The sequence below is a fragment of the Oncorhynchus kisutch genome, linkage group LG22 (assembly GCF_002021735.2).
Source record: "Oncorhynchus kisutch isolate 150728-3 linkage group LG22, Okis_V2, whole genome shotgun sequence".
Taxonomy (NCBI): Eukaryota; Metazoa; Chordata; class Actinopteri; order Salmoniformes; family Salmonidae; genus Oncorhynchus; species Oncorhynchus kisutch.
Window position 1 is genome coordinate 31128117 of NC_034195.2, and position 27347 is coordinate 31155463.

The 27347-nt window shown below is 41.4% G+C and overlaps 1 protein-coding gene across 1 annotated transcript; it reads right to left on the reverse strand.

Moving 5' to 3' along the window:
• Positions 1 to 12115: 12115 nt before the first annotated feature.
• On the reverse strand, positions 12116 to 19041 carry adm2b (adrenomedullin 2b). The gene is made up of 3 exons (XM_020456883.2): positions 18910 to 19041; positions 18412 to 18654; positions 12116 to 13234 (listed from the first exon to the last, which is right to left on the reverse strand). The coding sequence occupies exons 2-3, from the start codon at positions 18510 to 18512 to the stop codon at positions 12802 to 12804; spliced, it is 534 nt and encodes a 177-aa protein (XP_020312472.1). The 5' UTR covers positions 18513 to 18654; positions 18910 to 19041; the 3' UTR covers positions 12116 to 12801.
• Between the last annotated feature and the right edge of the window lie 8306 nt (positions 19042 to 27347).

Genomic DNA, 27347 nt, shown 5'->3' on the forward strand with positions numbered 1-27347 from the left:
GAGGTGTGTGTGTGTGTGTGTGTGTGTGTGTGTGTGTGTGTGTGTGTGTGTGTGTGTGTGTGTGTGTGTGTGTGTGTGTGTGTGTGTGTGTGTGTGTGTGTGTGTGTGTGTGTGTGTGTGTTGCGTGCGTGCGTGCGTGCGTGTGGTGGTGGTGGTGGTGGTGGGGTTACCTGTTACTATGATGTGTGATTTACCGTGAAGGTGTAATGTAGACCACACAAGTCCCTAACACAGGATGGCTGTCAGTCCCCCCCCCCCCCCCACCCCCATAAACATTAAATGTTCCTTGTCAACCTAGGATGCTTTTACATCCACCCCCCCCCCCCCCTCCATGGCAACCAGAGAAAGTCCTAACCATACCACCCCTTCTCCGTGGGCCTAAAAGCAAAGAAAGTTTTTTTTTTAAATGAAAATAGGTGTGTACAGTGTGTTTGGAAAAATTCAGATATACACATTTTGTTACTTTAATAAAAATAAAAATAAATAGATGTTCGATCAGGTTTAAGTCTGGCTGGGCCACTCAAGGATATTCAGAAACTTGTCCCGAAGCCACTTCTGCGTTGTCTTGGCTGTGTGCTTAGGGTCGTTGTCCTGTTGGAATGTAAACCTTCGCCCCAGTCTGAGGTCCCGAGAGCTTTGGAGCAGGTTTTCATCAAGGATAGCTCTGTACTTTGCTCCGTTCATCTTTGCCTCGATCCTGACTAGTCTTCTAGTCCCTGCCTCTGAAAAACATCCCCACAGCATGCTGCTGCCACCACCATGCTTCACCGTAGGGATGGTGCCAGGTTTCCTCCAGACGTGATGCTTGGCATTCAGGCCAAAGACTTCAATCTTGGTTTCATCAGACCAGAGAATCTTGTTTCTCATGGTCTGAGAGTCTTTAGGTGCCTTTTGGTCAATTCCAAGCTGGCTGTCATGTGCCTTTTACTGAGGAGTGGCTTCCGTCTGGCCACTCAACCGTAAAGGCCTGATTGGTGAAGTGCTGCAGAGATAGTTGTCCTTCTGGAAGGTTCTCCCATCTCCACAGAGAAACTCTGGAGCTCTGTCAGAATGACCATCGGGATCTTGATCACCTCCCTGACCAATGCCCTTCTCCCCCGATTGCTCAGTTTGGCCAGGTGGCCAGCTCTCAGAAGAGCCTTGATGATTCCAAACTTCTTCCATTTAAGAATGATGGAGGCCACTGTGTTCTTGGGGACCTTCAATGCTGCAGACATTTTTTGGTACCCTTCACCAGATCTGTGCCTCGAAAACAATCCTGTCTCGGAGCTCTACGAACAATTCCTTCAACCTCATGTCTTGGTTTTTGCTCAGACATGTACTGTCAACTGTGGGACCTTATATAGACAGGTGTGTGCCTTTCCAAATCATGTGCCTTTTCAATTGAATTTTCCACACGTGGACTCCAATCAAGTTGTAGATACATCTTGAGGATGATCAATGGAAACAGGATGCACCTGAGTTCTATTTAAAGTCTCATAGGAAAGGGTCTGAATACTTATGTAAATAAGGTATTTCTGTGTTTTATTTGTAATACATTTGCAAACATTTCTAAAAACCAGTTTTCCCTTCATCATCATGGGGTATTGTGTGTAGATATACAGTGCCTTCAGAAAGTATTCAAACCCCTTGACTTTTTGCACATACATTTAAAATGGATTAAACTGAGGTGTTGTGTCTTCACACAATAGCCCATAATGTCAAAGTAAAATTATGTTTTTAGTCATTTTTACAAATGAGTTCAAAATGAATAGCTGAAATGCCTTGAGTCAAGTATTCAACCCCTTTGTTGTGGCAAGCATAAATAAGTTCAGGAGTAAAAATGTGCTTAACAAGTCACAAAATAATTTGCATGGACTCTGTGTCCAATAATGGTGTTTAACATGTACCCCACACATAAAATTAACTGTATGGTCCCTCAGTCAAGTAGTGAATTTCAAACACAGATTCAACCAGAAAGAACAGAGAAGGTAAATGGGTAAATTGGTTAAAAAAAGGCAGGAAGGCTGTACAGAATAAAAATATTCCAAAACATGCATCTTGTTCGCAACAATGCGTTAAAGTAATACGGCAGAACATTTGTCAAGGCAAGTAACTTTTTTCCTGAATGCATAGTGTTATTATTGGTGAACAATATAGGACCAAAGTGTAGTTTACATTGTTTAAGGGATATATCGGTGAAGGTCACCTCTACCAGGGCAATAAGAGATACCATATGTCTCTCTATACTCAGCCAAGGGGACGGAAGCATCATGTCTAATTTAGAATAGGGCAAAATGCTAGTGCCTGGAAATACAATTTATCGTTTGATACAGATTGTCCTAGGAATTTCCCTTTTTGTAAATGTGTTCATTTTATCCAGGATAGCTTAGCTTGCCAACACAAACTTCTCTGATTTATTTGATTTATATGTTTGGTTGTAGACCCACCACTTTTAACAACAATTCTGAGTAGTCTGTATGTTTTGACACTTCCCGGGAACCACCAAGTCTGACAGCAAAGAAATCTCCAGTCCTTCCCAGCTCAAAGGTGTGCTTACTGCACCCTGTGTTGCGTGGTGACTTCTCAAAGTTGTAACAGCTCAGCCATTGTTGTTGTGGCACTTCAGGGAGTCTTGGGTCATCTGATCACAGGATAATTCCCCTTGGTAGCCCCAATTGAAAGCCCGATCTTCTCAACACTTCTCTCTGAAGCTTTGGGATGTCAATGTAGTCATTTGTAGTTTTCAATGCATAGACACTTCACCTTCGAGGCTTGCTATTGTAGAGTCTTCTTTAGCTGAAAGATATAACAACATTTGGTGATTACTTTGTCTATAGTATTGTATTACCATCAGTGCAGAAATGTAGTGTGCATTGCACCTAATGAAAATATAACAGCGAAAACATGTATTATATTGTATTGAGTTCTAGTAAATGTAATTGTTTTAGTTTTACATCATACAAATAATTTTCACAATCTAGAGGACAACTCACACTTACATCATGTTGCCCTACACGTTCTCCAAGGCTGGATGATGGTTACAAAGGTTGTAGTCAAGTGCTGCCAGTAGGGTTCCAGCCTCAGGATGGAGAAGGGAAAGCAAACTGTCTATATGAGTATGTGATTCTGGAATGTCTCCAGCTCCAATTTTAGACCTAGATCAGGGTAGGCCTGCTCCAGTCCTCGGGGGCCTGATTGGTATCATCCATCCCCCAGCCCTATAACTGTCACACCTTATTAAACTAATTGTATTCTAAACTGAAGATGATAAGTTGATTATTGGAGTCATGCTAGCTGGGGCCAAAGTGTCACCAATTAAGCCCCCGAGGACTGGTCACAACTTGTAGACTTGTTTACGTGCTGCTGTGCAGTTTGTTGGTAACCTTACTTTGCTACCCGCCAACATTGCGTTTTTTACTTTTTAATTATGGATTTATAATTACATTTTATCCCTCACTCAACTTTTTTCATTCAACTTTTTCACCCCGGACGCTTTATCTGAACGTGGTTCGTCAGGACCTCCAACAGCCGAAGCTAAGGAGTAACATTAACATTATGCCCTCTAATTGCAGTCACTGTACTCATAATACAGGAGAACGATTGCCTTATGGCGAGGATAGCTGTGCTGCAAGCCCAGCTTCAGACATAATCGTTATTCAAGGGTAATTTAAGTATAGGATAGGATGAAACAGCGTCTGTGCCACCAATAAGTACAGATAGTAGTATAAATCCCCTCGCACAGTCCCTGCAGCAGAACAATTTTCTCATGGCTTCTGGGAGGAAATGCTGTAGGAATGCTCAACCGGTATCACTCATTCAGGGGACAGAAACTTTCAACCGGTTCTCCCCGGTTGAAAGTCAGGTCAGAGTCAGAGGCAGAGCCTTCTCTGGTCTCTCCTCCTTCAGTTACGGGGTCTGAGACGCTGAAGATTCCCACCATTAGCTCTGACAAATTGAAAACCCTAGTCATTGGCGACACCATTACCCGCAGTATTAGACTTAAAACGAATCATCCAGCGATCATACACTGTTTACTAGGGGGCAGGGCTACCGACGTTAAGGCTAATCTGAAGATGGTGCTGGCTAAGGCTAAAACTGGCGAGTGTAGAGAGTATAGGGATATTGTTATCCACGTCAGCACCAACGATGTTAGGATGAAACAGTCAGAGGTCACCAAGTGCAACATAGCTTCAGCGTGTAAATCAGCTAGAAAGATGTGTTGGCATCGAGTCATTGTCTCTGGCCCCCTCCCTGTTAGGGGGAGTGATGAGCTCTACAGCAGAGTCTCACAACTCAATCGCTGGTTGAAAACTGTTTTCTGCCCCTCCCAAAAGATAGAATTTGTAGATAATTGGCCCTCTTTCACCCACACCCACAAACGGGACCAAGACTGGCATTCTGAGGAGTGATGGACTCCATCCTAGCTGGAGGGGTGTTCTCATCTTATCTACGAACATAGACAGGGCTTTAACTCCCCTATGAGATAGGGTGCAGACCAGGCAGCAGGCTGTTAGCCAGTCTGCCAGCTTAGTGGAGTCTGCCACTAGCACAGTCAGTGTAGTCAACTCAGATATCCCCAATGGGACCGTGTCTGTGCTTCGATCTTGGTTGGGCAAAACTAAACATGGCGGTGTTCGCCTTAGTAATCTCACTGGAATAAAGACCTCTTCCATTCCTGTCATTATTGAAAGAGATATTGATATCTCACATCTCAAAATAGGGCTACTCAATGTTAGATCCCTCACTTCCAAGGCAGTTAAAGTCAATTAACTAATCACTGATCATAATCTTGATGTGATTGGCCTGACTGAAACATGGCTTAAGCCTGATGAATTTACTGGGTTAAATGAGGCAATTACCTCCTGGTTACACTAGTGACCATATCCCCCAGGCATCCCGCAAAGGCAGAGGTGTTTTTAAAATTCACAATAGTTTTTTCTGTGGAATAAATATTGTGGATCTTAATGTTTTTCCTCATAATCCTGAACTATTGGATGACCATTTTATTACGTTTGCAATCGCAACAAATAATCTGCTCAAGCCCCAACCAAAGGTCATCAAAAGCCTGCTATAAATTCTTGGACAACCCAAAGATTCTTAGATGCCCTTCCAGACTCCCTCCACCTACCTAAGGATGTAAGAATACAAAAATCAGTTAACCACCTAACCGACGAACTCAATTTAACCTTGCGTAATACCCTAGATGCAGTCGCACCCCTAAAAAAACTACATTTGTCACAAGAAACTAGCTCCCTGGTATACAGAAAATACCCGAGCTCTGAAGCAAGCTTCCAGAAAATAGGAATTTAAACGGCGCTACACCAAACTGGAAGTTTAACGACTATCTTGGAAAGACAGTACCATGCAGTACCGAAGAGCCCTCACTGCTGCACGATCATCCTGTTTTTCCAACTTAATTGAGGAAAATAAGAACAATTCGAAATGTATTTTTGGTACTGTTAACTAAAAGTACCATTCCCCAAGGGAGATTGGCTTTCACTTCAGCAGTGATAAATTCATTAACTTCTTTGAGGAAAATATCATGATCATTAGAAAGCAAATTACAGACTCCTCTTTAAATCTGTGTATTCCTCCAAAGCTCAGTTGTCATGAGTCTGCAAAACACTGCCAGAACCTAGGATAAAGGAAGACAGTTTTTTAATACTATATCGCTTGACACATTGATGAAAATAATCATGGCCTCTAAACCTTTAAGCTGCATACTGGACCCAAATAACTGTATCCTATGCTTGGCCCTCCTATGTTGAACGTTATAAACGGCTTTCTATCCACCAGATGTGTACCAAACTCACTAAAAGTGACAGTAATAAAGCCTCTCTTGAAAAAGCCAAACCTTGACCCAGAAACTATAAAAAACTATCGGCCTATATCGAATCTCCTATTCTTTTCAAAAATGTTAGAGCTGTTACGCAGCAACTCACTGCCTTCCTGAAGACAAACCATGTATACAAAACGCTTCAGTCTGGTTTTAGCACTGAGACTGCACTTGTGAATGTGGTAAATTACCTTTAAATGGTGTCAGACTGAGGCTCTGCATCTGTCCTCGTGCTCCTAGACCTTAGTGCAGCGTTTGATACCATCGATCACCACATTCTTTTGGAGAGATTGGAAACACCAATTGGTCTACAAGGACAAGTTCTGGCCTGGTTTAGATCTTATATGTCGGAAAGATCTCAGTTTGTCTCTGTAGATGGTTTGTCCTCTGACAAATCAACTGTAAATGTTGGTGTTACTCAAGGCTCCGTTTTAGGACCACTATTGTTTTCACTATATATTTTACCTCTTGGTGTTTTAATTCGGAAACATAATGTTAACTTTCACTATTATGCGGATGACACACAGCTGTACATTTAGATGAAACACGGTGACGCCCCAAAATTGCCCTCCCTGGTTGCCTGTGTTTCAGACATAAGGAAGTGGGTAGCGGCAAATGTTCTACTTTTAAACGCAGACAAAACAGAGTTCTAGGTCCCAAGAAAGAAGGAGTAGGAGATCTTCTGTTGAATCTGACAGTTAATCTTGATGGTTGTACAGTCGTCTCAAATAAAACTGTGAAGGACCTCGGCGTTACTCTGGACCCTGATCTCTCTTTTGACAAACACATCAAGACTGTTTCAAGGACAGCTTTGTTCCATCTACGTAACATTGCAAAAATCAGAAACTTTCTGTCCAAAAATGATGCAGAAATATTAATCCATGCTTTTGTCATTTCAAAGTTAGACTACTGCATTGCTCTACTTTCCGGCTACCTGGATAAAGCGCAAAATAAACTTCAGTTAGTGCTAAACATGGCTGCTACAATCTTAACTTGAACCCAAAAATTGTATCATATTACTCCAGTGCTAGCCTCTCTACACTGGCTTCCTGTAAAGGCTAGGGCTGATTGTAAGGATTTATTGCTAACCTACAAAGCATTACATGGGCTTGCTCCTACCTATTTTTCCGAATTGGTCCTGCCTTACATACCTACACGTACGCTATGGTAACAATACGCAGGCCTCCTTACTGTTCCTAGAATTTCTAAGCAAACCGCTGGAGGCAGGGCTTTCTCCTATAGAGCTCCATTTTCCTATCCATGTGAGAGATGCAGACTCGGTCTCGACCTTTACATCTTTATTGATGACTCACCTCTTCAGTAGGTCCTATGATTGAGTGTAGTCTGGCCCAGGAGTGTGAAGGTGAACGGAAAGGCACTGGAGCAAAGAACCGCCCTTGCTGTCTCTGCCTGGCCGGTTCCCCAATCTCTACTGGGATTCTCTGCCTCAAACCCTATTACGGGGGCTGAGTCACTGGCTTACTGGTGCTCTTCCATGCTGTGCCAATGAGGGGTACGTCACTTAAGTGTGTTAAGTCACTGACGTGATCTTCTTGTCCAGGTTGGTGCCCCTCCTTGGGTTCGTGCCGTGGGGGAGATGTTTGTGGGCTATACTTGGCCTTGTCTCAGGATAGTAAGTTGGTGGTTGAAGATATCCCTCTAATGGTATGGGGGCTGCGCTTTGGCAACGTGGGTGGGGTTATATCCTGCCTGTTTGGCCCTGTCCGGGGGTATCGTCGACAGCAGGAGCGGTAGAGATACTCTGTTTACTCTGTAAACTGTAAACTGACATTTACTCCTGAGGTACCGACCTGTTGCACCCTCTACAACCACTGTGATTATTATTATTTGACCCTGCTGGTCATCTATGAACATTTGAACATCTTGGCCATGTTCTGTTTAAGTCTCCACCTGGCACAGCCAGAAGAGGACTGGCCACCCCTTGTAGCCTGGTTCCTCTCTAGGTTTCTTCCTAGGTTCCGGCCTGTCTAGGGAGTTTTTCAGAGCCACCGTGTTTCTACACCTGCATTTCTTTGCTGTTTGGGGTTTTAGGCTGGGTTTCTGTACAGCACTTTGTGACATCAGCTGATGTAAGAAGGCCTTTATAAATACATTTGATTGATTGATTGATTGATTGATTGATTGGAGTTGACCATCCTAGACCTAGATCAGAGATAAAACTAACTCAATTTAGAATGCTGTGTTGTGCAACAGCTGACTAAAGACAGGGCATTCAAGAACACGGAATGTGCAGTTAAGAAAATTTACACGATAACACTTTTTGCAACTTTGCAGTATTTTGTTCTTTTGTGTTTTTGTTTTTTTACATTATTAGCTCAGAACATTTTCTGTGTTATTACATACAGCCAGAAATAACTTTAGCATTATTTTATTTTTGTACCTTTATTTAGCTAGGCAAGTCAGTTAAGAACAAATTCTTATTTACAGTGACAGCCTAGGACGGGTGGGTTAACTGCCTTGTTCAGGGGCAGAACAACAGATTTTTACCTTGTCAACTTCGGGGATTTGATCTAGCAACCTTTACGGTTACTGGCCCAACTCTCTACCCACTAGGCTGCCTGCCACCCCACTACCTGCCACCCCTTACCACTCAAATGAGCCCAATATATTCATTTTGACAATAGGTGTTCTGACGGTTAAAGCACCTGGGATGTTAGTCCATCTACTGAGGTCGGATTGATTTGATTTGGGCATTCTGTAAAATTTTTATCTAAGGAAGGAAATATATATATACTCCCAAATATTATAAAGGGGAAATGATTGGGATTCCATAAGTAGAGATGGAGCCCTCCGTTGGGGTCTTGAGAGGCAATAGGCTGATTTGGTTAGATTCATTTTATAATTTGAGATTAAGCTGAATTTCTCTATGATCTTCAGTGCGTTTGGAAGCGAATGAGATACATTGTCTAGCAAAACACTGTCCACGTATAATGAGATGAAGTGATCACTAGATTTTAGTTCAATTGGTGTTATTTCCTTCAACTGGCAAATTGTCTGGGCTATAGGTTCCATGAATAATAAAAATAGCATAGGAGAAATCGATGATATCATATTTGTCATTTCTTGCAGAATTGTGATTATGGTTCCCATAGAGCAGTGGTCTTCAATTCTGACCCCAGAGAAGCTTCTGCTCCTGTCCTGCTCTAACACTTTAATTTAGTAGCTGCATCAGTTGAAATGTGTTAGTGCTGGTCTGGAACGAAAGACCTGCTCTAACACCTTAATTTATCTCTATGGTATTGATCTATCAGCAGTATTCTATCAGAGTATCTTTATCTCTATGGTATTGATCTGTCAGCAGTATTCTATCAGAGTATCTTTATCTCTATGGTATTGATCTGTCAGCAGTATTCTATCTTTATCTCTATGGTATTGATCTGTCAGCAGTATTCTATCAGAGTATCTTTATCTCTATGGTATTGATCTGTCAGCAGTATTCTATCAGAGTATCTTTATCTCTATGGTATTGATCCGTCAGCAGTATTCTATCTTTATCTCTATGGTATTGATCTGTCAGCAGTATTCTATCAGAGTATATTTATCTCGATGGTATTGATCTGTCAGCAGTATTCTATCTTTATCTCTATGGTATTGATCTGTCAGCAGTATTCTATCAGAGTATCTTTATCTCTGGTATTGATCTGTCAGCAGTATTCTATCAGAGTATCTTTATCTCTATGGTATTGATCTGTCAGCAGTATTCTATCAGAGTATCTTTATCTCTATGGTATTGATCTGTCAGCAGTATTCTATCTTTATCTCTATGGTATTGATCTGTCAGCAGTATTCTATCAGAGTATCTTTATCTCTATGGTATTGATCTGTCAGCAGTATTCTATCAGAGTATCTTTATCTCGATGGTATTGATCCGTCAGCAGTATTCTATCTTTATCTCTGTGGTATTGATCTGTCAGCAGTATTCTATCAGAGTATCTTTATCTCTATGGTATTGATCTGTCAGCAGTATTCTATCAGAGTATCTTTATCTCTATGATATTGATCTGTCAGCAGTATTCTATCACAGTATCTTTATCTCTATGGTATTGATCTGTCAGCAGTATTCTATCAGAGTATCGTTATCTCTATGGTATTGATCTGTCAGCAGTATTCTATCTTTATCTCTATGGTATTGATCTGTCAGCAGTATTCTATCAGAGTATCTTTATCTCTATGGTATTGATCTGTCAGCAGTATTCTATCAGAGTATCTTTATCTCTATTGTATTGATCTGTCAGCAGTATTCTATCAGAGTATCTTTATCTCTATGGTATTGATCTGTCAGCAGTATTCTATCAGAGTATCTTTATCTCTATGGTATTGATCTGTCAGCAGTATTCTATCAGAGTATCTTTATCTCTATGGTATTGATCTGTCAGCAGTATTCTATCAGAGCATCTTTATCTCTATGGTATTGATCTGTCAGCAGTATTCTATCTTTATCTCTATGGTATTGATCTGTCAGCAGTATTCTATCAGAGTATCTTTATCTCTATGGTATTGATCTGTCAGCAGTATTCTATCAGAGTATCTTTATCTCTGGTATTGATCTGTCAGCAGTATTCTATCTTTATCTCTATGGTATTGATCTGTCAGCAGTATTCTATCAGAGTATCTTTATCTCTATGGTATTGATCTGTCAGCAGAATTCTATCAGAGTATCTTTATCTCGATGGTATTGATCCGTCAGCAGTATTCTATCTTTATCTCTGTGGTATTGATCTGTCAGCAGTATTCTATCAGAGTATATTTATCTCTATGGTATTGATCTGTCAGCAGTATTCTATCAGAGTATATTTATCTCTATGGTATTGATCTGTCAGCAGTATTCTATCTTTATCTCTATGGTATTGATCTGTCAGCAGTATTCTATCAGAGTATATTTATCTCTATGGTATTGATCTGTCAGCAGAATTCTATCAGAGTATCTTTATCTCGATGGTATTGATCCGTCAGCAGTATTCTATCTTTATCTCTGTGGTATTGATCTGTCAGCAGTATTCTATCAGAGTATATTTATCTCTATGGTATTGATCTGTCAGCAGTATTCTATCAGAGTATATTTATCTCTATGGTATTGATCTGTCAGCAGTATTCTATCTTTATCTCTATGGTATTGATCTGTCAGCAGTATTCTATCAGAGTATCTTTATCTCTATGGTATTGATCTGTCAGCAGAATTCTATCAGAGTATCTTTATCTCTATGGTATTGATCTGTCAGCAGTATTCTATCTGTGTCTCTATGGTATTGATCTGTCAGCAGTATTCTATCAGAGTATCTTTATCTCTAGTATTGATCTGTCAGCAGTATTCTATCTGTATCTCTATGGTATTGATCTGTCAGCGGTATTCTATCAGAGTATCTTTATCTCTATGGTATTGATCCGTCAGCAGTATTCTATCTTTATCTCTATGGTATTGATCTGTCAGCAGTATTCTATCAGAGTACCTTTATCTCTATGGTATTGATCTGTCAGCAGTATTCTATCAGAGTATCTTTATCTCTATGGTATTGATCTGTCAGCAGTATTCTATCTGTATCTCTATGGTATTGATCTGTCAGCAGTATTCTATCAGAGTATCTTTATCTCTATGGTATTGATCTGTCAGCAGTATTCTATCTTTATCTCTATGGTATTGATCTATCAGCAGTATTCTATCAGAGTATATTTATCTCGATGGTATTGATCTGTCAGCAGTATTCTATCTTTATCTCTATGGTATTGATCTGTCAGCAGTATTCTATCAGAGTATCTTTATCTCTATGGTATTGATCTGTCAGCAGTATTCTATCAGAGTATCTTTATCTCTATGGTATTGATCTGTCAGCAGTATTCTATCTTTATCTCTATGGTATTGATCTGTCAGCAGTATTCTATCAGAGTATCTTTATCTCTATGGTATTGATCTGTCAGTAGTATTTTATCGGAGACTGAGAAAGAAGGATGCTGGACGTACGCACGCACACAGACTAGAGGCCACAGTGTGTGAGGCTTGTTTCCATGCAGCCCTGGACCACCTCATACACTAATGGTGATTGAGAAAGTGACCTACAGCGATGCAGCTGTGATGACCCCAATAATGAGTCACAGTGAACTAGATCACGCAAGAGGAGCGAGGTCACCTCCTGTCACACTGACCTTTGACCTTGACAGCAGTACAGATGTGTGTGTTCTGTATCTACAGTAGTCATTGATTAGCTTGTGCAGGAAATGTTATTGTGGACATGGAAAGTGGTGGCTGGTTCTCTGTCACACAGACACAACACACTCACAAGACACATTTAAACACATACTCTTTATTAAATATGACAGCTTATACAAAGATATAGACTAAGATGAATAAAACAGACAATGTACATTTGGGGAAACATTTCGGCCACATTCGTTTCACTGGTTTAGTCAGTGAAATATTTACAACAAATAAGCTTGAATACATTTTAAATTAAACAACATATCTTTAAACGTTCAAGTCATAGCAAACATAAAACAGTATTTACTTTAAAGTGCTTCACGGGTTTCTAATACACTTGACCAAGTAGCTCACTAGACACGAGAGAGTGAAAGTGTGAGAGAGAGAGAGAGAGAGAGAGAGATAATTGAAATTGAGAGTTTAGAGACACAAGAATATAGGGATGATCATGGGGGATTGTAGATCAGCTCAGCTCATTGGTGACAGGAATAATGACTTGAACAACAAGGTATTACAGACCTCCTTCCACCCTACCCACAGTCAGCACTTAAAACTCTAAGTTTCTTCCACCACTTTGTATCTGACCCACATTCTGCCGTTAGCCGTGTCTGTGTATAGGTTGTTGTCTTGTTCATGAATGTATTCAGATGTGGCCCTGCCTGTGTGTTGCTTGTTGATTACGTTATTCAGCTGTAGCTGTGTCTGTATATTGGTTGACGATAATGTTATTCAACAGTGACTGTGCCTGTTTGTTGGTTGCTGATAAAGTCATTCAGCCGTAGCTGTGCGGGCTACGGGGATTGATGGGGGAGGAGTCTTGTCTCCCACTCTGTCCAATCAGCTGGTAGAGTCGGTGACTGAGGTTCTGAACTTGACAGGTTCCCAGGACACACCCCACCCTCATCAGCTGACCCTGGCCACGCCCACCGCTACCGTTGGCATGGCGGCGACCCCGTGACGTCCCCTCTCTAGAGAGGTGGTAGTTCTGGTCAGGCAATGGACTGGATGGCTTGGCCAGTGGGCCTTCATGGTCAGGCATTAGGTTAGACTGCCTCGGGGGTCCTTTAGGGAGCAGGGCCCTCCAGACGGCCCATCTGTTTCTAAGGGCAACGCTGTCGTCCAGGGCAACAGTTGGGGTGACAACCGTCGCCATAGTGAGAGACGAAGACGACCCAGGTGTCCAGGGGGTTCTGGATAATATAAACCTAAAAGAGAAAGAGAGAGACAGTCGCATACATGCCGCAAAAACACGCACGCACACACACACACACACACACAGAAACACACACACCCCAGTCAGGTACAGCAATTACTACTTGGATTTCTGAGTGTAATTTGAGCATTGAGACGAGGAGGAATGTTTCACAGACACACTCGGAACAGGTAACCTGAGGAGAACTGAGAGAGGCAGAGAGCTAGAGACCTGGCTCCAGAAATATGCTGTGCAAGAACCTCATATTCCAGACACAAATGAACTTGGCTTTTTTAATATACTGTATAGGAGAAAATGTCCAGTTATACAACTCATACAGAAATGACAGTCATGCTTATTAATGTTTCTATATTTAAGTTAAAGCCTTACGAGACATTTCTTGGGATTCATTCAATGATTGCAGTCTCGTATGATTAGTAATGTATTTAGAGTTAATCAACAACACCTCTTTGTTTTTTAAGTCTTAAGAAATGTCTAAACAACACACACCAGAGAGAGAGTGAGAAAGAGGAGGGGGAGAGACTTCCTGAGACCTACTCAGTCAAGAGCCTCTACTCCTCTTCTCTATTTTAATGCTTCATCTTTTATACTTAGGGTTTTCACCTCCCTCCCCTCCTTTCTTGTCTCTCACTCTACTACAATGGCCTCTCCCCTCGTTTTCCCCCCACGCTTTCTCTTCATTCCCTCCCTCCTTTATCCAGCAGTCTGAGTGGCAGTAAGAGGCTGTCTGATGAGTTGGGTGACCTGCCTGAGCGATTATGCAACACACACACACACACACACACACACACACACACACACACACACACACACACACACACACACACACACACAGTACTCAGTGTACGAATGACCCTGAATGAGCCATGAGCTCCCATAAAGGCAACAAAAGTTAAACTTTGGGTGCAATTTTGTACAATTTTGTACTGCTAGTGGTAAATATGAAAATAAAAACGTATTCTAAATTTAACGAACACCCCCACCTCTCTGTCATGGTTTAAACTGTATTTCGGACACTTTTCATGTTTCCCGACTTTTCTTTTTACAAAAAAGACGCATCAATTAATTCAGGTTACAATCGTTGAATGTCATTACACTTTATGGTGTTGTGTAACAGCTGTGTCTTTCTATTCGTCAAACGGCGAGTGCACAGTGCACTGTTTGGATGCTGGAATTATTTTGCAGTGGACGAATGTGCGCAAGTAGCCTAGTTTTTGAAGGAATTTGTTTGACAATCACATGAAGACATCATGACTGGTTGCGTTCATAAAAAAAATGGGTGCAAGTGTCCACACATAGGAGGTCCCATGAAAAAATGTAGGCCCTTCCAAATGTCATGATATAATTCACTTTGACTATACTGCTAAAACTGTTCTTTTCTGTGTCTATCCATCTGTCAGCCTGTGTTAGTAAGTGCGTGCGTGGATCACACAGCCTGTTGCAACATTAGTGTTTATGTTACCTGAACCCTTTTACACACTAAAAAATATTAGTCATGAATGGGTATATGGCCTGTGAGTGTGCGTGTTGATGACAGGAGACACAGTGTCTGCTTCAGAGTCTCATTCATCTCTTTCATCTGACCACACACACACACACACACACACGCCAAACAAAAGTAAAAGCAACTCTGACTGGTAACATGAAAGTCCATGGTTTAGTTCTATGTAAAAGAGACCTAGCCTGGAATCCAAAGTGAATGTCTCCCTGTTTCACTACTATTTCACTTCACTGATTCAGTCTGGCTTTCCTCCAATAGAAGGCCATTTTGAATAATGCAGAAAGTAAATGGTCCAATCAGCACCTCCTCAGAAACTATGGTAGGTTTTAGCAAGACTTAGTTGGAGGTGGGTGACACTAATTCAGGTCGGGCTAGCCAACCCTACCTAGTTTGCACCCTTCCATCCCTCAATTGTCTTCCTACAGATGCCGTCATTCTAATGTGACGAGTGTGCATAAGCTATATCAACTCATGGAGGGATTACGGACATTCCATGTTCTCATTACTCTCTATGCCATTTGCATGTCTACTGTAGCTGTTATTTTATGGCATTAGTTGACAAAATGCAGATTTCACTGTTATTGTTAAGTTTTACTGTCACACTCTAGAAAAACGAGCTTTAGGTATGAGCTCAAATCATTTTCAACACCATCTGCCCAAACTATAGTGTAGGTGAGGTAATGTAGGCTGGTATGCAGGCCTATCTTTAATATCCAGTAATCCAGTGTGTTATTCAGTCCTCTCTGAAGGGACATCATGACCCTGTGTAAAACGGCTGCCATATTAAACCACACAGGTCAACGGTCACAGAGACACACATATTGTCTCTGTTTCCAGACCCTCTGGACATCAGTGAAATGTTAAACGTTAGCTGTACATTAGTAGGACAAACACGTGCACCCTACACCTGACTTCCTGGCAGTTATAGTGTTTTCCTATGCTCCATGCACCATTAAGACACACACACACACACACCTCTCTACCGATTTGGAGCGCCAGGACCACCTGGGGATCGTGTCAGAACAAGGTCGTCTCCTGAAGAAAAAGGCGCTTGGCACCAAAATGTAGGCCACTGACCAACCACCACCCGCTACTTCTGTGTGTGTGTGTGTGTGTGTGTGTGTGTGTGTGTGTGTGTGTGTGTGTGTGTGTGTGTGTGTGTGTGTGTGTGTGTGTGTGTGTGTGTGTGTGTGTTAAGATTCCCTCAGATTACACAGACCCACAAAGAATTTGAAAACAAATAACATTTTGATAAACTATTATATCTATTAGGAGAGAGAGAGAGAGAGAGAAAGAAAGAAAGAGAGAAAGAGAGAGAGAGAAAGAGAGAGAGAACGAGAACGAGAGAGGAGGTGGTGACGGCTCCCTCTATGTGACTAATAATGATTGACTGGTGTGGAAATAAAGATAAAGGTTGGGTGGAGAGAATGAGAAACCGCTACTGTGTCCGATCAAATGATAAAGTCTGCAGAGATCTGATGAAATACTAGCATCAGACTACTGTACCTGATCACTACCTCTGAATATGGAGGGGCTGTGTGTGTGCGTGTGCATACGTCCATTTGTGTGAATAAAGAGCTACTCTTGCATTCCTCCCAGGTTAGAGCCCAGCATGAGCCCTGAACCAAAGAGAAGCACACACCAACCATCTTTCACACACCAACCCCCTCACAACCACTTCAGATGAGAGAAACACTACTTCCCTACTTCTCCTTTCTCTCCTCCGCCTGTCCTTTTCAACTCTTTACATGTCTCATTTATTTTACATTTTAGTCATTTAGCAGACACTCTTATCTAGAGCGATTGGTTCCCCGTGGGAATCAAACCCAAAACGCTGGCGTTGAAAGTGTAATGCTCTACCAACTGAGCCACACAGGACCTGTAACACTGTAAGACACACACCACATACACATGTGACAGGTTATAATACAAATGTGTAATGTTGGGTGGAGGACTGGAGTTGAGAAACACGGTGGTAAGATACCATAACTAGCACCTGCTCCATTAGTTAGCATTCAAAACACAGCTTCCAGAGAGATACTGGTCACTACAGTAGATCTCTGATAAAGCTATTTACTTCCTACTGTAAACACACACACACACACACACACAGTACTCAGTGTACGAATGACCCTGAATGAGCCATGAGCTCCCATAAAGGCAACAAAAGTTAAACTTTGGGTGCAATTTTGTACAATTTTGTACTACTACAGTGGTAAATATGAAAATAAAAACGTATTCTAAATTTAACGAACACCCCCACCTCTCTGTCATGGTTTAAACTGTATTTCGGACACTTTTCATGTTTCCCGACTTTTCTTTTTACAAAAAAGACGCATCAATTAATTCAGGTTACAATCGTTGAATGTCATTACACTTTATGGTGTTGTGTAACAGCTGTGTCTTTCTATTCATCAAACGGCGAGTGCACAGTGCACTGTTTGGATGCTGGAATTATTTTGCAGTGGACGAATGTGCGCAAGTAGCCTAGTTTTTGAAGGAATTTGTTTGACAATCACATGAAGACATCATGACTGGTTGCGTTCATGCCACATTAAAAGTTATTACATTTGTACAGTTAAATTGCCATTTTTATTAGGTCCATAAAAAAAATGGGTGCAAGTGTCCACACATAGGAGGTCCCATGAAAAAATGTAGGCCCTTCCAAATGTCATGATATAATTCACTTTGACTATACTGCTAAAACTGTTCTTTTCTGTGTCTATCCATCTGTCAGCCTGTGTTAGTAAGTGCGTGCGTGGATCACACAGCGTGTTGCAACATTAGTGTTTATGTTACCTGAACCCTTTTACACACTAAAAAATATTAGTCATGAATGGGTATATGGCCTGTGAGTGTGCGTGTTGATGACAGGAGACACAGTGTCTGCTTCAGAGTCTCATTCATCTCTTTCATCTGACCACACACACACACACGCCAAACAAAAGTAAAAGCAACTCTGACTGGTAACATGAAAGTCCATGGTTTAGTTCTATGTAAAAGAGACTGTACACACAACACTGAGCAACACACTGCCCCTCAACCTTCCCTCACAAACTGAGGTGTTAATATTGTGTATCAGTGTTCCCAATCCTTATTAAATCACAATGGAAACAAACACACACGCACACACCCGCATAGCCCCCGACCTCCCTCTCATTCATTATACAGGGTCATTCTTCCGGGGGCTTTTAGAGGAATTACCTCATTCTGTTGTTGTAACCTTTTCACACATAACTTACTGCCACTGCAATGGCCAGACAGAGAGACAGAGGTTAGGGGCAGGGTTTGTGTAAAATGAAGAAGATGGGGGGGTGTATAATTTATGTTCCATCTCTCCCTTCCACCTAATACACTGAAGCAGACACACACATCGCAAAGGCAGATATGATGAACCAAACAGTGAACACAGAGATTGGCCCACAGCTCTGTCTGGATCAATATCATTAGCTCATACTGTCTCTTCTTAAATATGTTGCATTATGGACTGCTTGATCTCCATCCTTCAAAATAATAATAAAGTAATGACGCCTTATTTTTCCTTGCACGTTCACCTCCTTAACCCTAGGACTCGCATACTGTCATTTGATTGATTTACTACAGTAGTCTACAGGTTTGCAGCAAAACCATGTTATATCAGTTACAGTGATAGTGTGAAGTGGCCGTACCTGTGAGGCTGTGTCCGGGCTGGCCGCGGCAGGGCCAGGGTGTGTGTCTCCACCGTTAGCAGGCTAAGGCAGCAGAGCCATGCCGGGAAAAGTGAGGGCATGGCGGCAAGCGGGAGTCACAACCCTCGGGTACAGGTTAGAACAGGCCAGAAAAGCTCAACTGAAGAAAAACTCCACTGTTCTCAGGCAAAGGCAGAATCTCGCCTCACTGAGGAATGGTTTAGTCAGCGCACCTGTTGAAGTCTAAAATAAACATACGTGGAATTCCTTAAATTAAATAACTATCAGTATATCATAACTACGGTATTTAGTTGTAAGCTAATTGCGTGGCAAAATAGCAGCAATTTTGCGAAATTCAATGGAAAAACGATGCATCAAGATTTCATGACAAAAACATTTAAATCAACTTTTCAAATGTTTAAATTATTCAGAATATTGCTTTCCTGATGGAAAATCACCTAAACAAGATTATATTAACAGTCCTAGTAGGCTACTAACCCAGTTTGGTGTTAATAATTATCAGTGTAGTCTCGGTTGCGTCTTGCGGGTTCGGACAGAACTCTGGAGTGCGCTGGCATGGCGCGCCTTTATAATTCGGGAGCAGGGCCTGATTAATGCAGGGGCTTAAAGGGCTGAAGCCCCGGGATCCAGCCCGTAGGGGGCCCTTGAGGCAGAGAAAAATGTAGAAAAAAAATGTTTTACTGCAACCGCCAACCACAGGAGCCCGCTTTCAATGAGTTTAGATAGCCTGCTGCTGCTAATCATCAGCTGTGGGAGGAGAGGAAGTGGGGAGACCCTGCTTTGGTTGGGGACAATAAAAGGCCACTCTTAAATGTGCATTTTTGTCACACAACAAAATGCCACAGATGTTTCAAGTTTTGAGGGAGCGTACAATTGGCATGCTGACTGCAGGAATGTCCACCAGAGCTGTTAACAGATAATTTAATCTTGATTTATCTACGATTAGCCACCTCCAACGGGATTTTAGAGAAACCGTCTCAGGGAAGCTCATCTGCATGCTTGTTGTCCTCACCAGGGTCTTGACCTAACTGAAGATCTGTGTCATAACCAACTTTAAGCAAATGTGCACCTTCAATGGCCTCTGGCACGTTGGAGAAGTGTGCTCTTCATGGATGAATCCCAGTTTCAACTGTACATGTCAGATGGTAGACAGCGTGTGTGGGAGAGTGGTTTGCTGATGTCAACTTTGTAAACAGTGGGCATGCATAAGCTACAGACAATAAACTCAATTGCGTTTTATCATTGGCAATTTGAAAATCCTGAGGCCGATTGTCATGCCATTCATCCGCCGCCATCACCTCATGTTTCAGCACAATAATAAACAGCCCCATGTCGCAAGGATCTGTACACAATTCCTGGAAGCTGAAAATGTCTCAGTTCTTCCATAGCCTGCATTCTCACCACCCACGTTTGGAACGCTCTGGATCGACGTGTGCGACAACGTGTTCCAGTTCCCGTCAATATCCAGCAACTTCGCACAGCCATTAAAGAGGAGTGGGACAACATTCCACAGGCCACAATCAACAGCCTGATCAACTCTATGCAAAGGAGATGTCGCACTGCATGATGGCAGACAGTAACACCAGACTGGTTTTCTGATCCACACTCTTACTTTTTTTTAAAGGTATCCTGTGACCAACAGATGCATATCTGTATTCCCAGCCATATGAAATCCATAGATTAGGGCGTAATTAATTTATTTCAACTGTCTGATTTCCTTGTGAACTGTAACTCATAAAAATATTTGTTATTGTTTGCATGTTGGTTTAATATTTTTTGTTCATTGTGCATTACTAGGCTTTTAAGACCTGATGTGTAAAGGGCTCTATTCATTCCGTATAGCGGAAGTTCAGCGTTACATCGTGATTGAAATTTAGGGCTAGATTCTGTTAGAACCATCCTAGCCGATACCCGCGTAGTGGTTGTTTTTTTGTTGTGTCGGAGGTGGAACTGCGGTAGAGCTGTCAAATCCACAAGCGGCTCCCACCATTATACCTAAAGCCAGTGGTGTAAAAGTACCTCATTTTCATAAAGTAAAGATACAGTGCCTTGCGAAAGTATTCGGCCCCCTTGAACTTTGCGACCTTTTGCCACATTTCAGGCTTCAAACATAAATATATAAAACTGTATTTTTTTATGAAGAATCAACAACAAGTGGGACACAATCATGAAGAGGAACGACATTTATTGGATATTTCAAACTTTTTTAACAAACAAAAACTGAAAAATTGGGCGTGCAAAATTATTCAGCCCCTTTACTTTCAGTGCTGCAAACTCTCTCCAGAAGCTCAGTGAGGATCTCTGAATGATCCAATGTTGACCTAAATGACTAATGATGATAAATACAATCAACCTGTGTGTAATCAAGTCTCCGTATAAATGCACCTGCACTGTGATAGTCTCAGAGGTCCGTTAAAAGCGCCGAGAGCATCATGAAGAACAAGGAACACACCAGGCAGGTCTGAGATACTGTTGTGAAGAAGTTTAAAGCCGGATTTGGATACAAAAAGATTTCCCAAGCTTTAAACATCCCAAGGAGCACTGTACAAGCGATAATATTGAAATGGAAGGAGTATCAGACCACTGCAAATCTACCAAGACCTGGCCGTCCCTCTAAACTTTCAGCTCATACAAGGAGAAGACTGATCAGAGATGCAGCCAAGAGGCCCATGATCACTCTGGATGAACTGCAGAGATCTACAGCTGAGGTGAGAGACTCTGTCCATAGGACAACAATCAGTCGTATATTGCACAAATCTGGCCTTTATGGAAGAGTGGCAAGAAGAAAGCCATTTCTTAAAGATATCCATAAAAAGTGTCGTTTAAAGTTTGCCACAAGCCACCTGGGAGACACACCAAACATGTGGAAGAAGGTGCTCTGGTCAGATTAAACCAAAATTGAACTTTTTGGCAACAATGCAAAACGTTATGTTTGGTGTAAAAGCAACACAGCTCATCACACCATCCCCACTGTCAAACATGGTGGTGGCAGCATCATGGTTTGGGCCTGCTTTTCTTCAGCATGGACAGGGAAGATGGTTAAAATTGATGGGAAGATGGATGGTGCCAAATACAGGACCATTCTGGAAGAAAACCTGATGGAGTCTGCAAAAGACCTGAGACTGGGACGGAGATTTGTCTTCCAACAAGACAATGATCCAAAACATAAAGCAAAATCTACAATGGAATGGTTCAAAAATAAACATATCCAGGTGTTAGAATGGCCAAGTCAAAGTCCAGACCTGAATCCAATCGAGAATCTGTGGAAAGAACTGAAAACTGCTGTTCACAAATGCTCTCCATCCAACCTCACTGAGCTCGAGCTGTTTTGCAAAAAGGAATGGGAAAAGATTTCAGTCTCTCGATGTGCAAAACTGATAGAGACATACCCCAAGTGACTTACAGCTGTAATCGCAGCAAAAGGTGGCGCTACAAAGTATTAACTTAAGGGGGCTGAATAATTTTGCACGCCCAATTTTTCAGTTTTTGATTTGTTAAAATAGTTTTTGATTTGTTTGAAATATCCAATAAATGTCGTTCCACTTCATGATTGTGTCCCACTTGTTGTTGATTCTTCACAAAAAATACAGTTTTATATCTTTATGTTTGAAGCCTGAAATGTGGCAAAAGGTCGCAAAGTTCAAGGGGGCCGAATACTTTCGCAAGGCACTGTACCTTAATAGAAAATGACTTGAGTAAAAGTCACCCAGTAAAGTCTAAGAGTATTAGGTTTTAACTTTACTTAAGTATCAAAAGTAAATGTAATTGCTAAAATATACTTAAGTATCAAAAGTAAAAGTATAAATAATTTAAAATTCCTTAAATGAAGCAAATCAGAAAAAACCATTACATTTTTAAAATATTTTTTATGGATAGCTACGGGCACACTCCAACACTCAGTTAAAAACATCTTAAGGATCTCTACAGATTGGTCTCCCATCCGTGGGATGGTTGAGCTAATGTGCGCTAATGGGATAAGCATGAGGTTGTAAGTAACAAGAACATTTCCCAGGACATAGACATATCAGATATTGGCAGAAAGCTTAAATTCTTGTTAATCTAACTGCACTGTCCAATTTACAGTAGCTATTACAGTGAAATAATACCATGCTATTGTGTGAGGAGAGTGCACAGTTATGAACTTGAAAAGTTATTAATAAACCAATTAGGCACATTTTGGCAGTCTTGATACAACATTTTGATCAGATATGCAATGGTTCATTGGATCATTCTAAAACTTTGCATATAGACTACTGCCATCTAGTGGCCAAAATCTAAATTGCGCCTGGGCTGAAATAATAAATTATGGCCTTTCTCTTGCATTTCAAAGATGATGGTACAAAAAAATAAATAAAAAACAGTTGGTTTATCTTTGGCAGTTCGATTTTGGTATGTCAGTTTAGGCAAAAATGGGAAAAAAGGGGTGGATCCTTTTAAATAAAGATAAATAAAGGTTAAATAAAAATAAAACTCAGACATCGTTTACAAATGAAGTATGTGTGTTTAGTGAGTCTGCCAGATCAGAGGCAGTAGGGATGACCAGGGATGATTTCTTGATAAGTACCTGAATGGGACCATTTTCCTTCAAAATGTAATGACTACTTTTGGGTGTCAGGGAATTTGAATGGAATAAACGGTCACAACTTGCAGACTTGTTTACGTGTTGCTGTGCGTTTTGTGCGTTTTGTTGCCAACCTTACTTTGCTACCTGACAACTTTATGTTTTTTACTTTTTAATTACCGTTTACATTTTTGGTTTTTCCCTCACTCAACCTTTTTTCATTCAACTTTTTTACTCCGGACGCTTTATCTGGACATGGTTCGTCAGGAACTCCAACAGCCGAAGCTAAGTAGTAACATTACAGTTTTTTGTCGCTTTGGTGCATTTTTCACATCATCCCTAACATGTGCAAAATAATAAATGCATTTCTCAGAACAATTTGTACAAACTGCAATATACAATAGATATGTTTCTAAAGCTAGTCAGTCACTAAAAATCCTTAGTACATCTCTCAAAAGTAAATATTAATGCCAATGATCATGTCAGTGAGATGATGTAATTCAGTCATTGTTCACGAACAAGGTCGTCAAAATGTTTAGGCATGTTGTCAATGTAACTGTGTACTTTGACAGTATTACCTGATATAAACTTAGGCTACAGTTTGGATGACAGTTACTGTATTGAAAATGCACAAGGCTGCACTTCTATGGCATATATCAATTTCAACAGTACTATTTACATATTACTGTATGTGGGTTATTGATTGAAAGAGACTGGACAACCTAAGGGGCACAAAGGAAAAAAAACTAAATTAGAAAGAAATACAGGAAACCACCCCTAAGGCACAACTTTGCCCACAGCACTGTTGTGCTGTCTCTACACATCCAGACGTTCCTGTCTGTCGGCCCACATATTCTCCTCCACATCACAACGTATATTTTCCCTTCCAATGCAACGTGGAAAGAATCTTTTGGAATGCCTTATCCATCCTCTGCAGGCGTCTACTGTGATGTCCTCACATGCTGCATCCGTTGCAGCCAGCAGGGTCATCTGTGTGTGTGGCTGACGATCGTACACCTTCCACCTCCATGCTGAAAATAACTCCTCAATTGGGTTAAGGAATGGTGAATAAGGTGGGAGGAATTCTATGAGAATCCTCGGGTGAGTCACAAACCACTGCCTTATGATGTTTGATCGATGGAAACTCACATTATCACAAATGACCACATACTTTGGCAAATCCTCTCTAAACAGACCCCTCATCATCAGGGATGAGAGCCCTGTTGAGAGTCTCTAAAAAGTTGAGTAGATGCTGGGTGTTGTATGGCCCTATAAGGGGGATATGGGTTAGGACACCATGCTCCGAATTAGCAGCACACATGGTGATATTTCCTCCCCGTTGGCCTGGCAAATCCACAGTAGCTCTGTGACCGATGATATTCCGACCCCGCCTTCTGCATTTGGTCAGGTTGAAGCCAGCCTCATCCACGAATACAAAGTTGTGAGAGGGTTCACTTGATTCCAACTCCATTATACGCTATATCCCAGAACACACAGTTGAATTTGTTTTGGTAAGGAAGAGTGACATAAAATGTACATATATTACATGTTCCTTCCACAGCAATGGAAATGTGTGCAGTTTATGTTTACTGTACTATGTATCACTATAAAATGTTGCTGTAAAGTAGTTACATAGATATGTTTTACCTGTGCATACTGGTACCGTAGCTCCTTAACTCTGTCCTCATTCCTTTGGAATGGTACACGGTACAGCTGTTTCCTACTCATCTGGTTTCTATGCAGCACCCTGTCGATGGTTGAGATGCTAACCGTATGGATGTTTTTGACATCGTTGTCTTCTATAATGGTCCTTTGTATTTCCCTGAGTCTCATGGCATTGTTTGCTCGGAACATGGTGCAAATAGCCTCCTCCTGTTGAGGTGTGAAAAGGCATCCTCTGCCACTGGTTTGAGGTAATCTTGCAGTCCTATGTGGGGAAAAATGCAGTGATGCATCGCACACTTTCACATAGACAAAAACTATGCGAACACACATGTTACTGTAAAACATACAGGTGGGTGCATGTAAGGTGCAGTATGTATCTGTATAGAGTATATTTCTGTATGCTGTGAAATACAAGTGGACTACTGTAATATGAAGCATTGTAGGAAGTATACAGTATACTGCTTATATACTGTAACAGTGCACTGTACATTGGTGGACATACCTGTTCTCTCTTCGAAACGTTTGAACTATTGAGGACACGGTTGATCTCCCAATATTCGGCTGCACCCTTCGACCCACCTCAGCCATTGTAAGGCCATGATTGACAACATGGTCTACAATAGTGGCCCTTATGTCATCAGATATGCGCCTATGTCCTCTTCTGCCTCTTCCTCTGTTTTGCCTTCCACCATGCATCTTTGCTCCTCTTCTTCCTCCTCTTGGCTGTTGACCCTGTTCGTTTCCTGATCCATCCATAATTGGAAAATTGCAACTCTGTGTTGTGGTCTGTCTATATATGCTTGCCAATTGATTCTTCATGAGATGCAACTTTGAGCAATTTAGACAACTGATTGATTGTTGGTTGAACTAACACTTTATTCCTTAATGAGTGAGGGTCAATTTCACTTGCACGATTCATCAATTCACGTTTTTGTACAAAAGGTCTAATAGAAATGTGTAAAACTATGCTTGACAGTTTAATGACAAATAGTTCAACAATTTTGCATGTAATGGCTTATGCAAGGAACTAATGCCTAGTTGTTTTGAGGGATAAGACTATTCAACAGAGAACCATCTACTATATTTTGATCAACATGACAAGAGCAATTGATAATGTGGAAAAAAGCTGACACTTGTACATTATCAATTGCAATTTGTTCAAAGGAATAAGAAATTGCTTTAATGATGTGCACAAGTGACTAGATGATTTGGAATTTGTACAAGTATTATCAAGAATTGCACTTTTGATCTAAGAAATGCACCAAAGCGACTGAGAAACTGTAACATGATGCCTTCTAATTGCAGTCGCTGTACTCATAAAATACAGGAGTACGATCGCCTTACGGCGAAGATAGCTGTGTTGCAAGCCCAGCTTCAGACGCAATCGTTAGGCAAGGGTAATTTCAGTGTAGGAAAGGATGAAACAAGTCTGTGCCACCAGTAAGTACAGATAGTAATGTTAGTATAAAATGGTTTCTGGAGGGAAATGCTGTAGGAATGGCGGTGTCGCTCATTCAGCTGACAGAAACTTTCAACCGGTTTTCCCCATCATGCAGCGAGTCGGAGTCTGAGGCCGAGCCTTCTCTTGTCTCTACTCCTCCCGTTATGGGGTCTGAGACGCCGAAGCCTCCCACCATTAGCTCTGACAAATTGAAAACCCTAGTCATTGGCGACTCCATTACCCTCAGTATTAGACTTAAAACGAATCATCCAGCGATCATACACTGTTTACCAGGGGGCAGGGCTACCGACTTTAAGGCTAATCTGAAGATGGTGCTGGCTAAAGCTAAAACTGGTGAGTGTAGAGAGTATAGAGATATTGTTATCCACGTCGGCACCAACGATGTTAGGATGAAACAGTCAGAGGTCACCAAGTGCAACATAGCTTCAGCGTGTAGTTCAGCTAGAAGGATGTATCGGCATCGAGTAATTGTTTCTGGCCCCCTCCCAGTTATGGGGAGTGATGAGCTCTACAGCAGAGTCTCACAACTCAATCGCTGGTTGAAAACTGTTTTCTGCCCCTCCTAAAAAAGATAGAATTTGTAGATAATTTGCCCTCTTTCTGGGACTCACCGACAGGGCTCTAACTCCTCTAGCACCACAATGAAATAGTGTGCAGGCCAGGCAGCAGGCTGTTAGCCAGCCTGCCATCTTAGTGGAGTCTGCCACTGTGCTTCGACCTGGGTTGGGCAGAATTTAACATGCTGGTGTTCGCCTTAGCAATTTCACTAGGATAAAGATCTCTTTATTGAAAGAGATCGTGATACCTCACATCTCAAAATAGGGCTACTTAATGTTAGATCCCTTACTTCAAAGGCAATGTCAATGAACTAATCACTGATCATAATCTTGATGTGATTGGCCTGACTGAAACATGGCTTAAGCCTGATGAATTTACTAATGTTAAACGAGGCCTCGCCTCCTGGTTATACTAGTGACCATATCCCCCGTGCATCCCGCAAAGGCGGAGGTGTTGCTAACATTTACGATAGCAAATTTCAATTTACAAAAAAAATATATGTTTTCGTCTTTTGAGCTTCTAGTCATGAAATCTATGCAGCCTACTCAATCACTTTTTATAGCTACTGTTTACAGGCCTCCTGGGCCATATACAGCGTTCCTCATTGAGTTCCCTGAATTCCTATCGGACCTTGTAGTCATAGCAGATAATATTCAAATTTTTGGTGAC

What these genes read in the sequence shown, in the direction of transcription:
- adm2b (XM_020456883.2), bottom strand. Translation starts at nt 18,512, where the DNA reads ATGCCCTCACTTTTCCCGGCATGGCTCTGCTGCCTTAGCCTGCTAACG. An exon ending in GCCCGGACACAGCCTCACAG is followed by an intron (nt 13,235 to 18,411) that starts GTACGGCCACTT and finishes TTTCTCTTTTAG; the next exon opens with GTTTATATTATCCAGAACCC.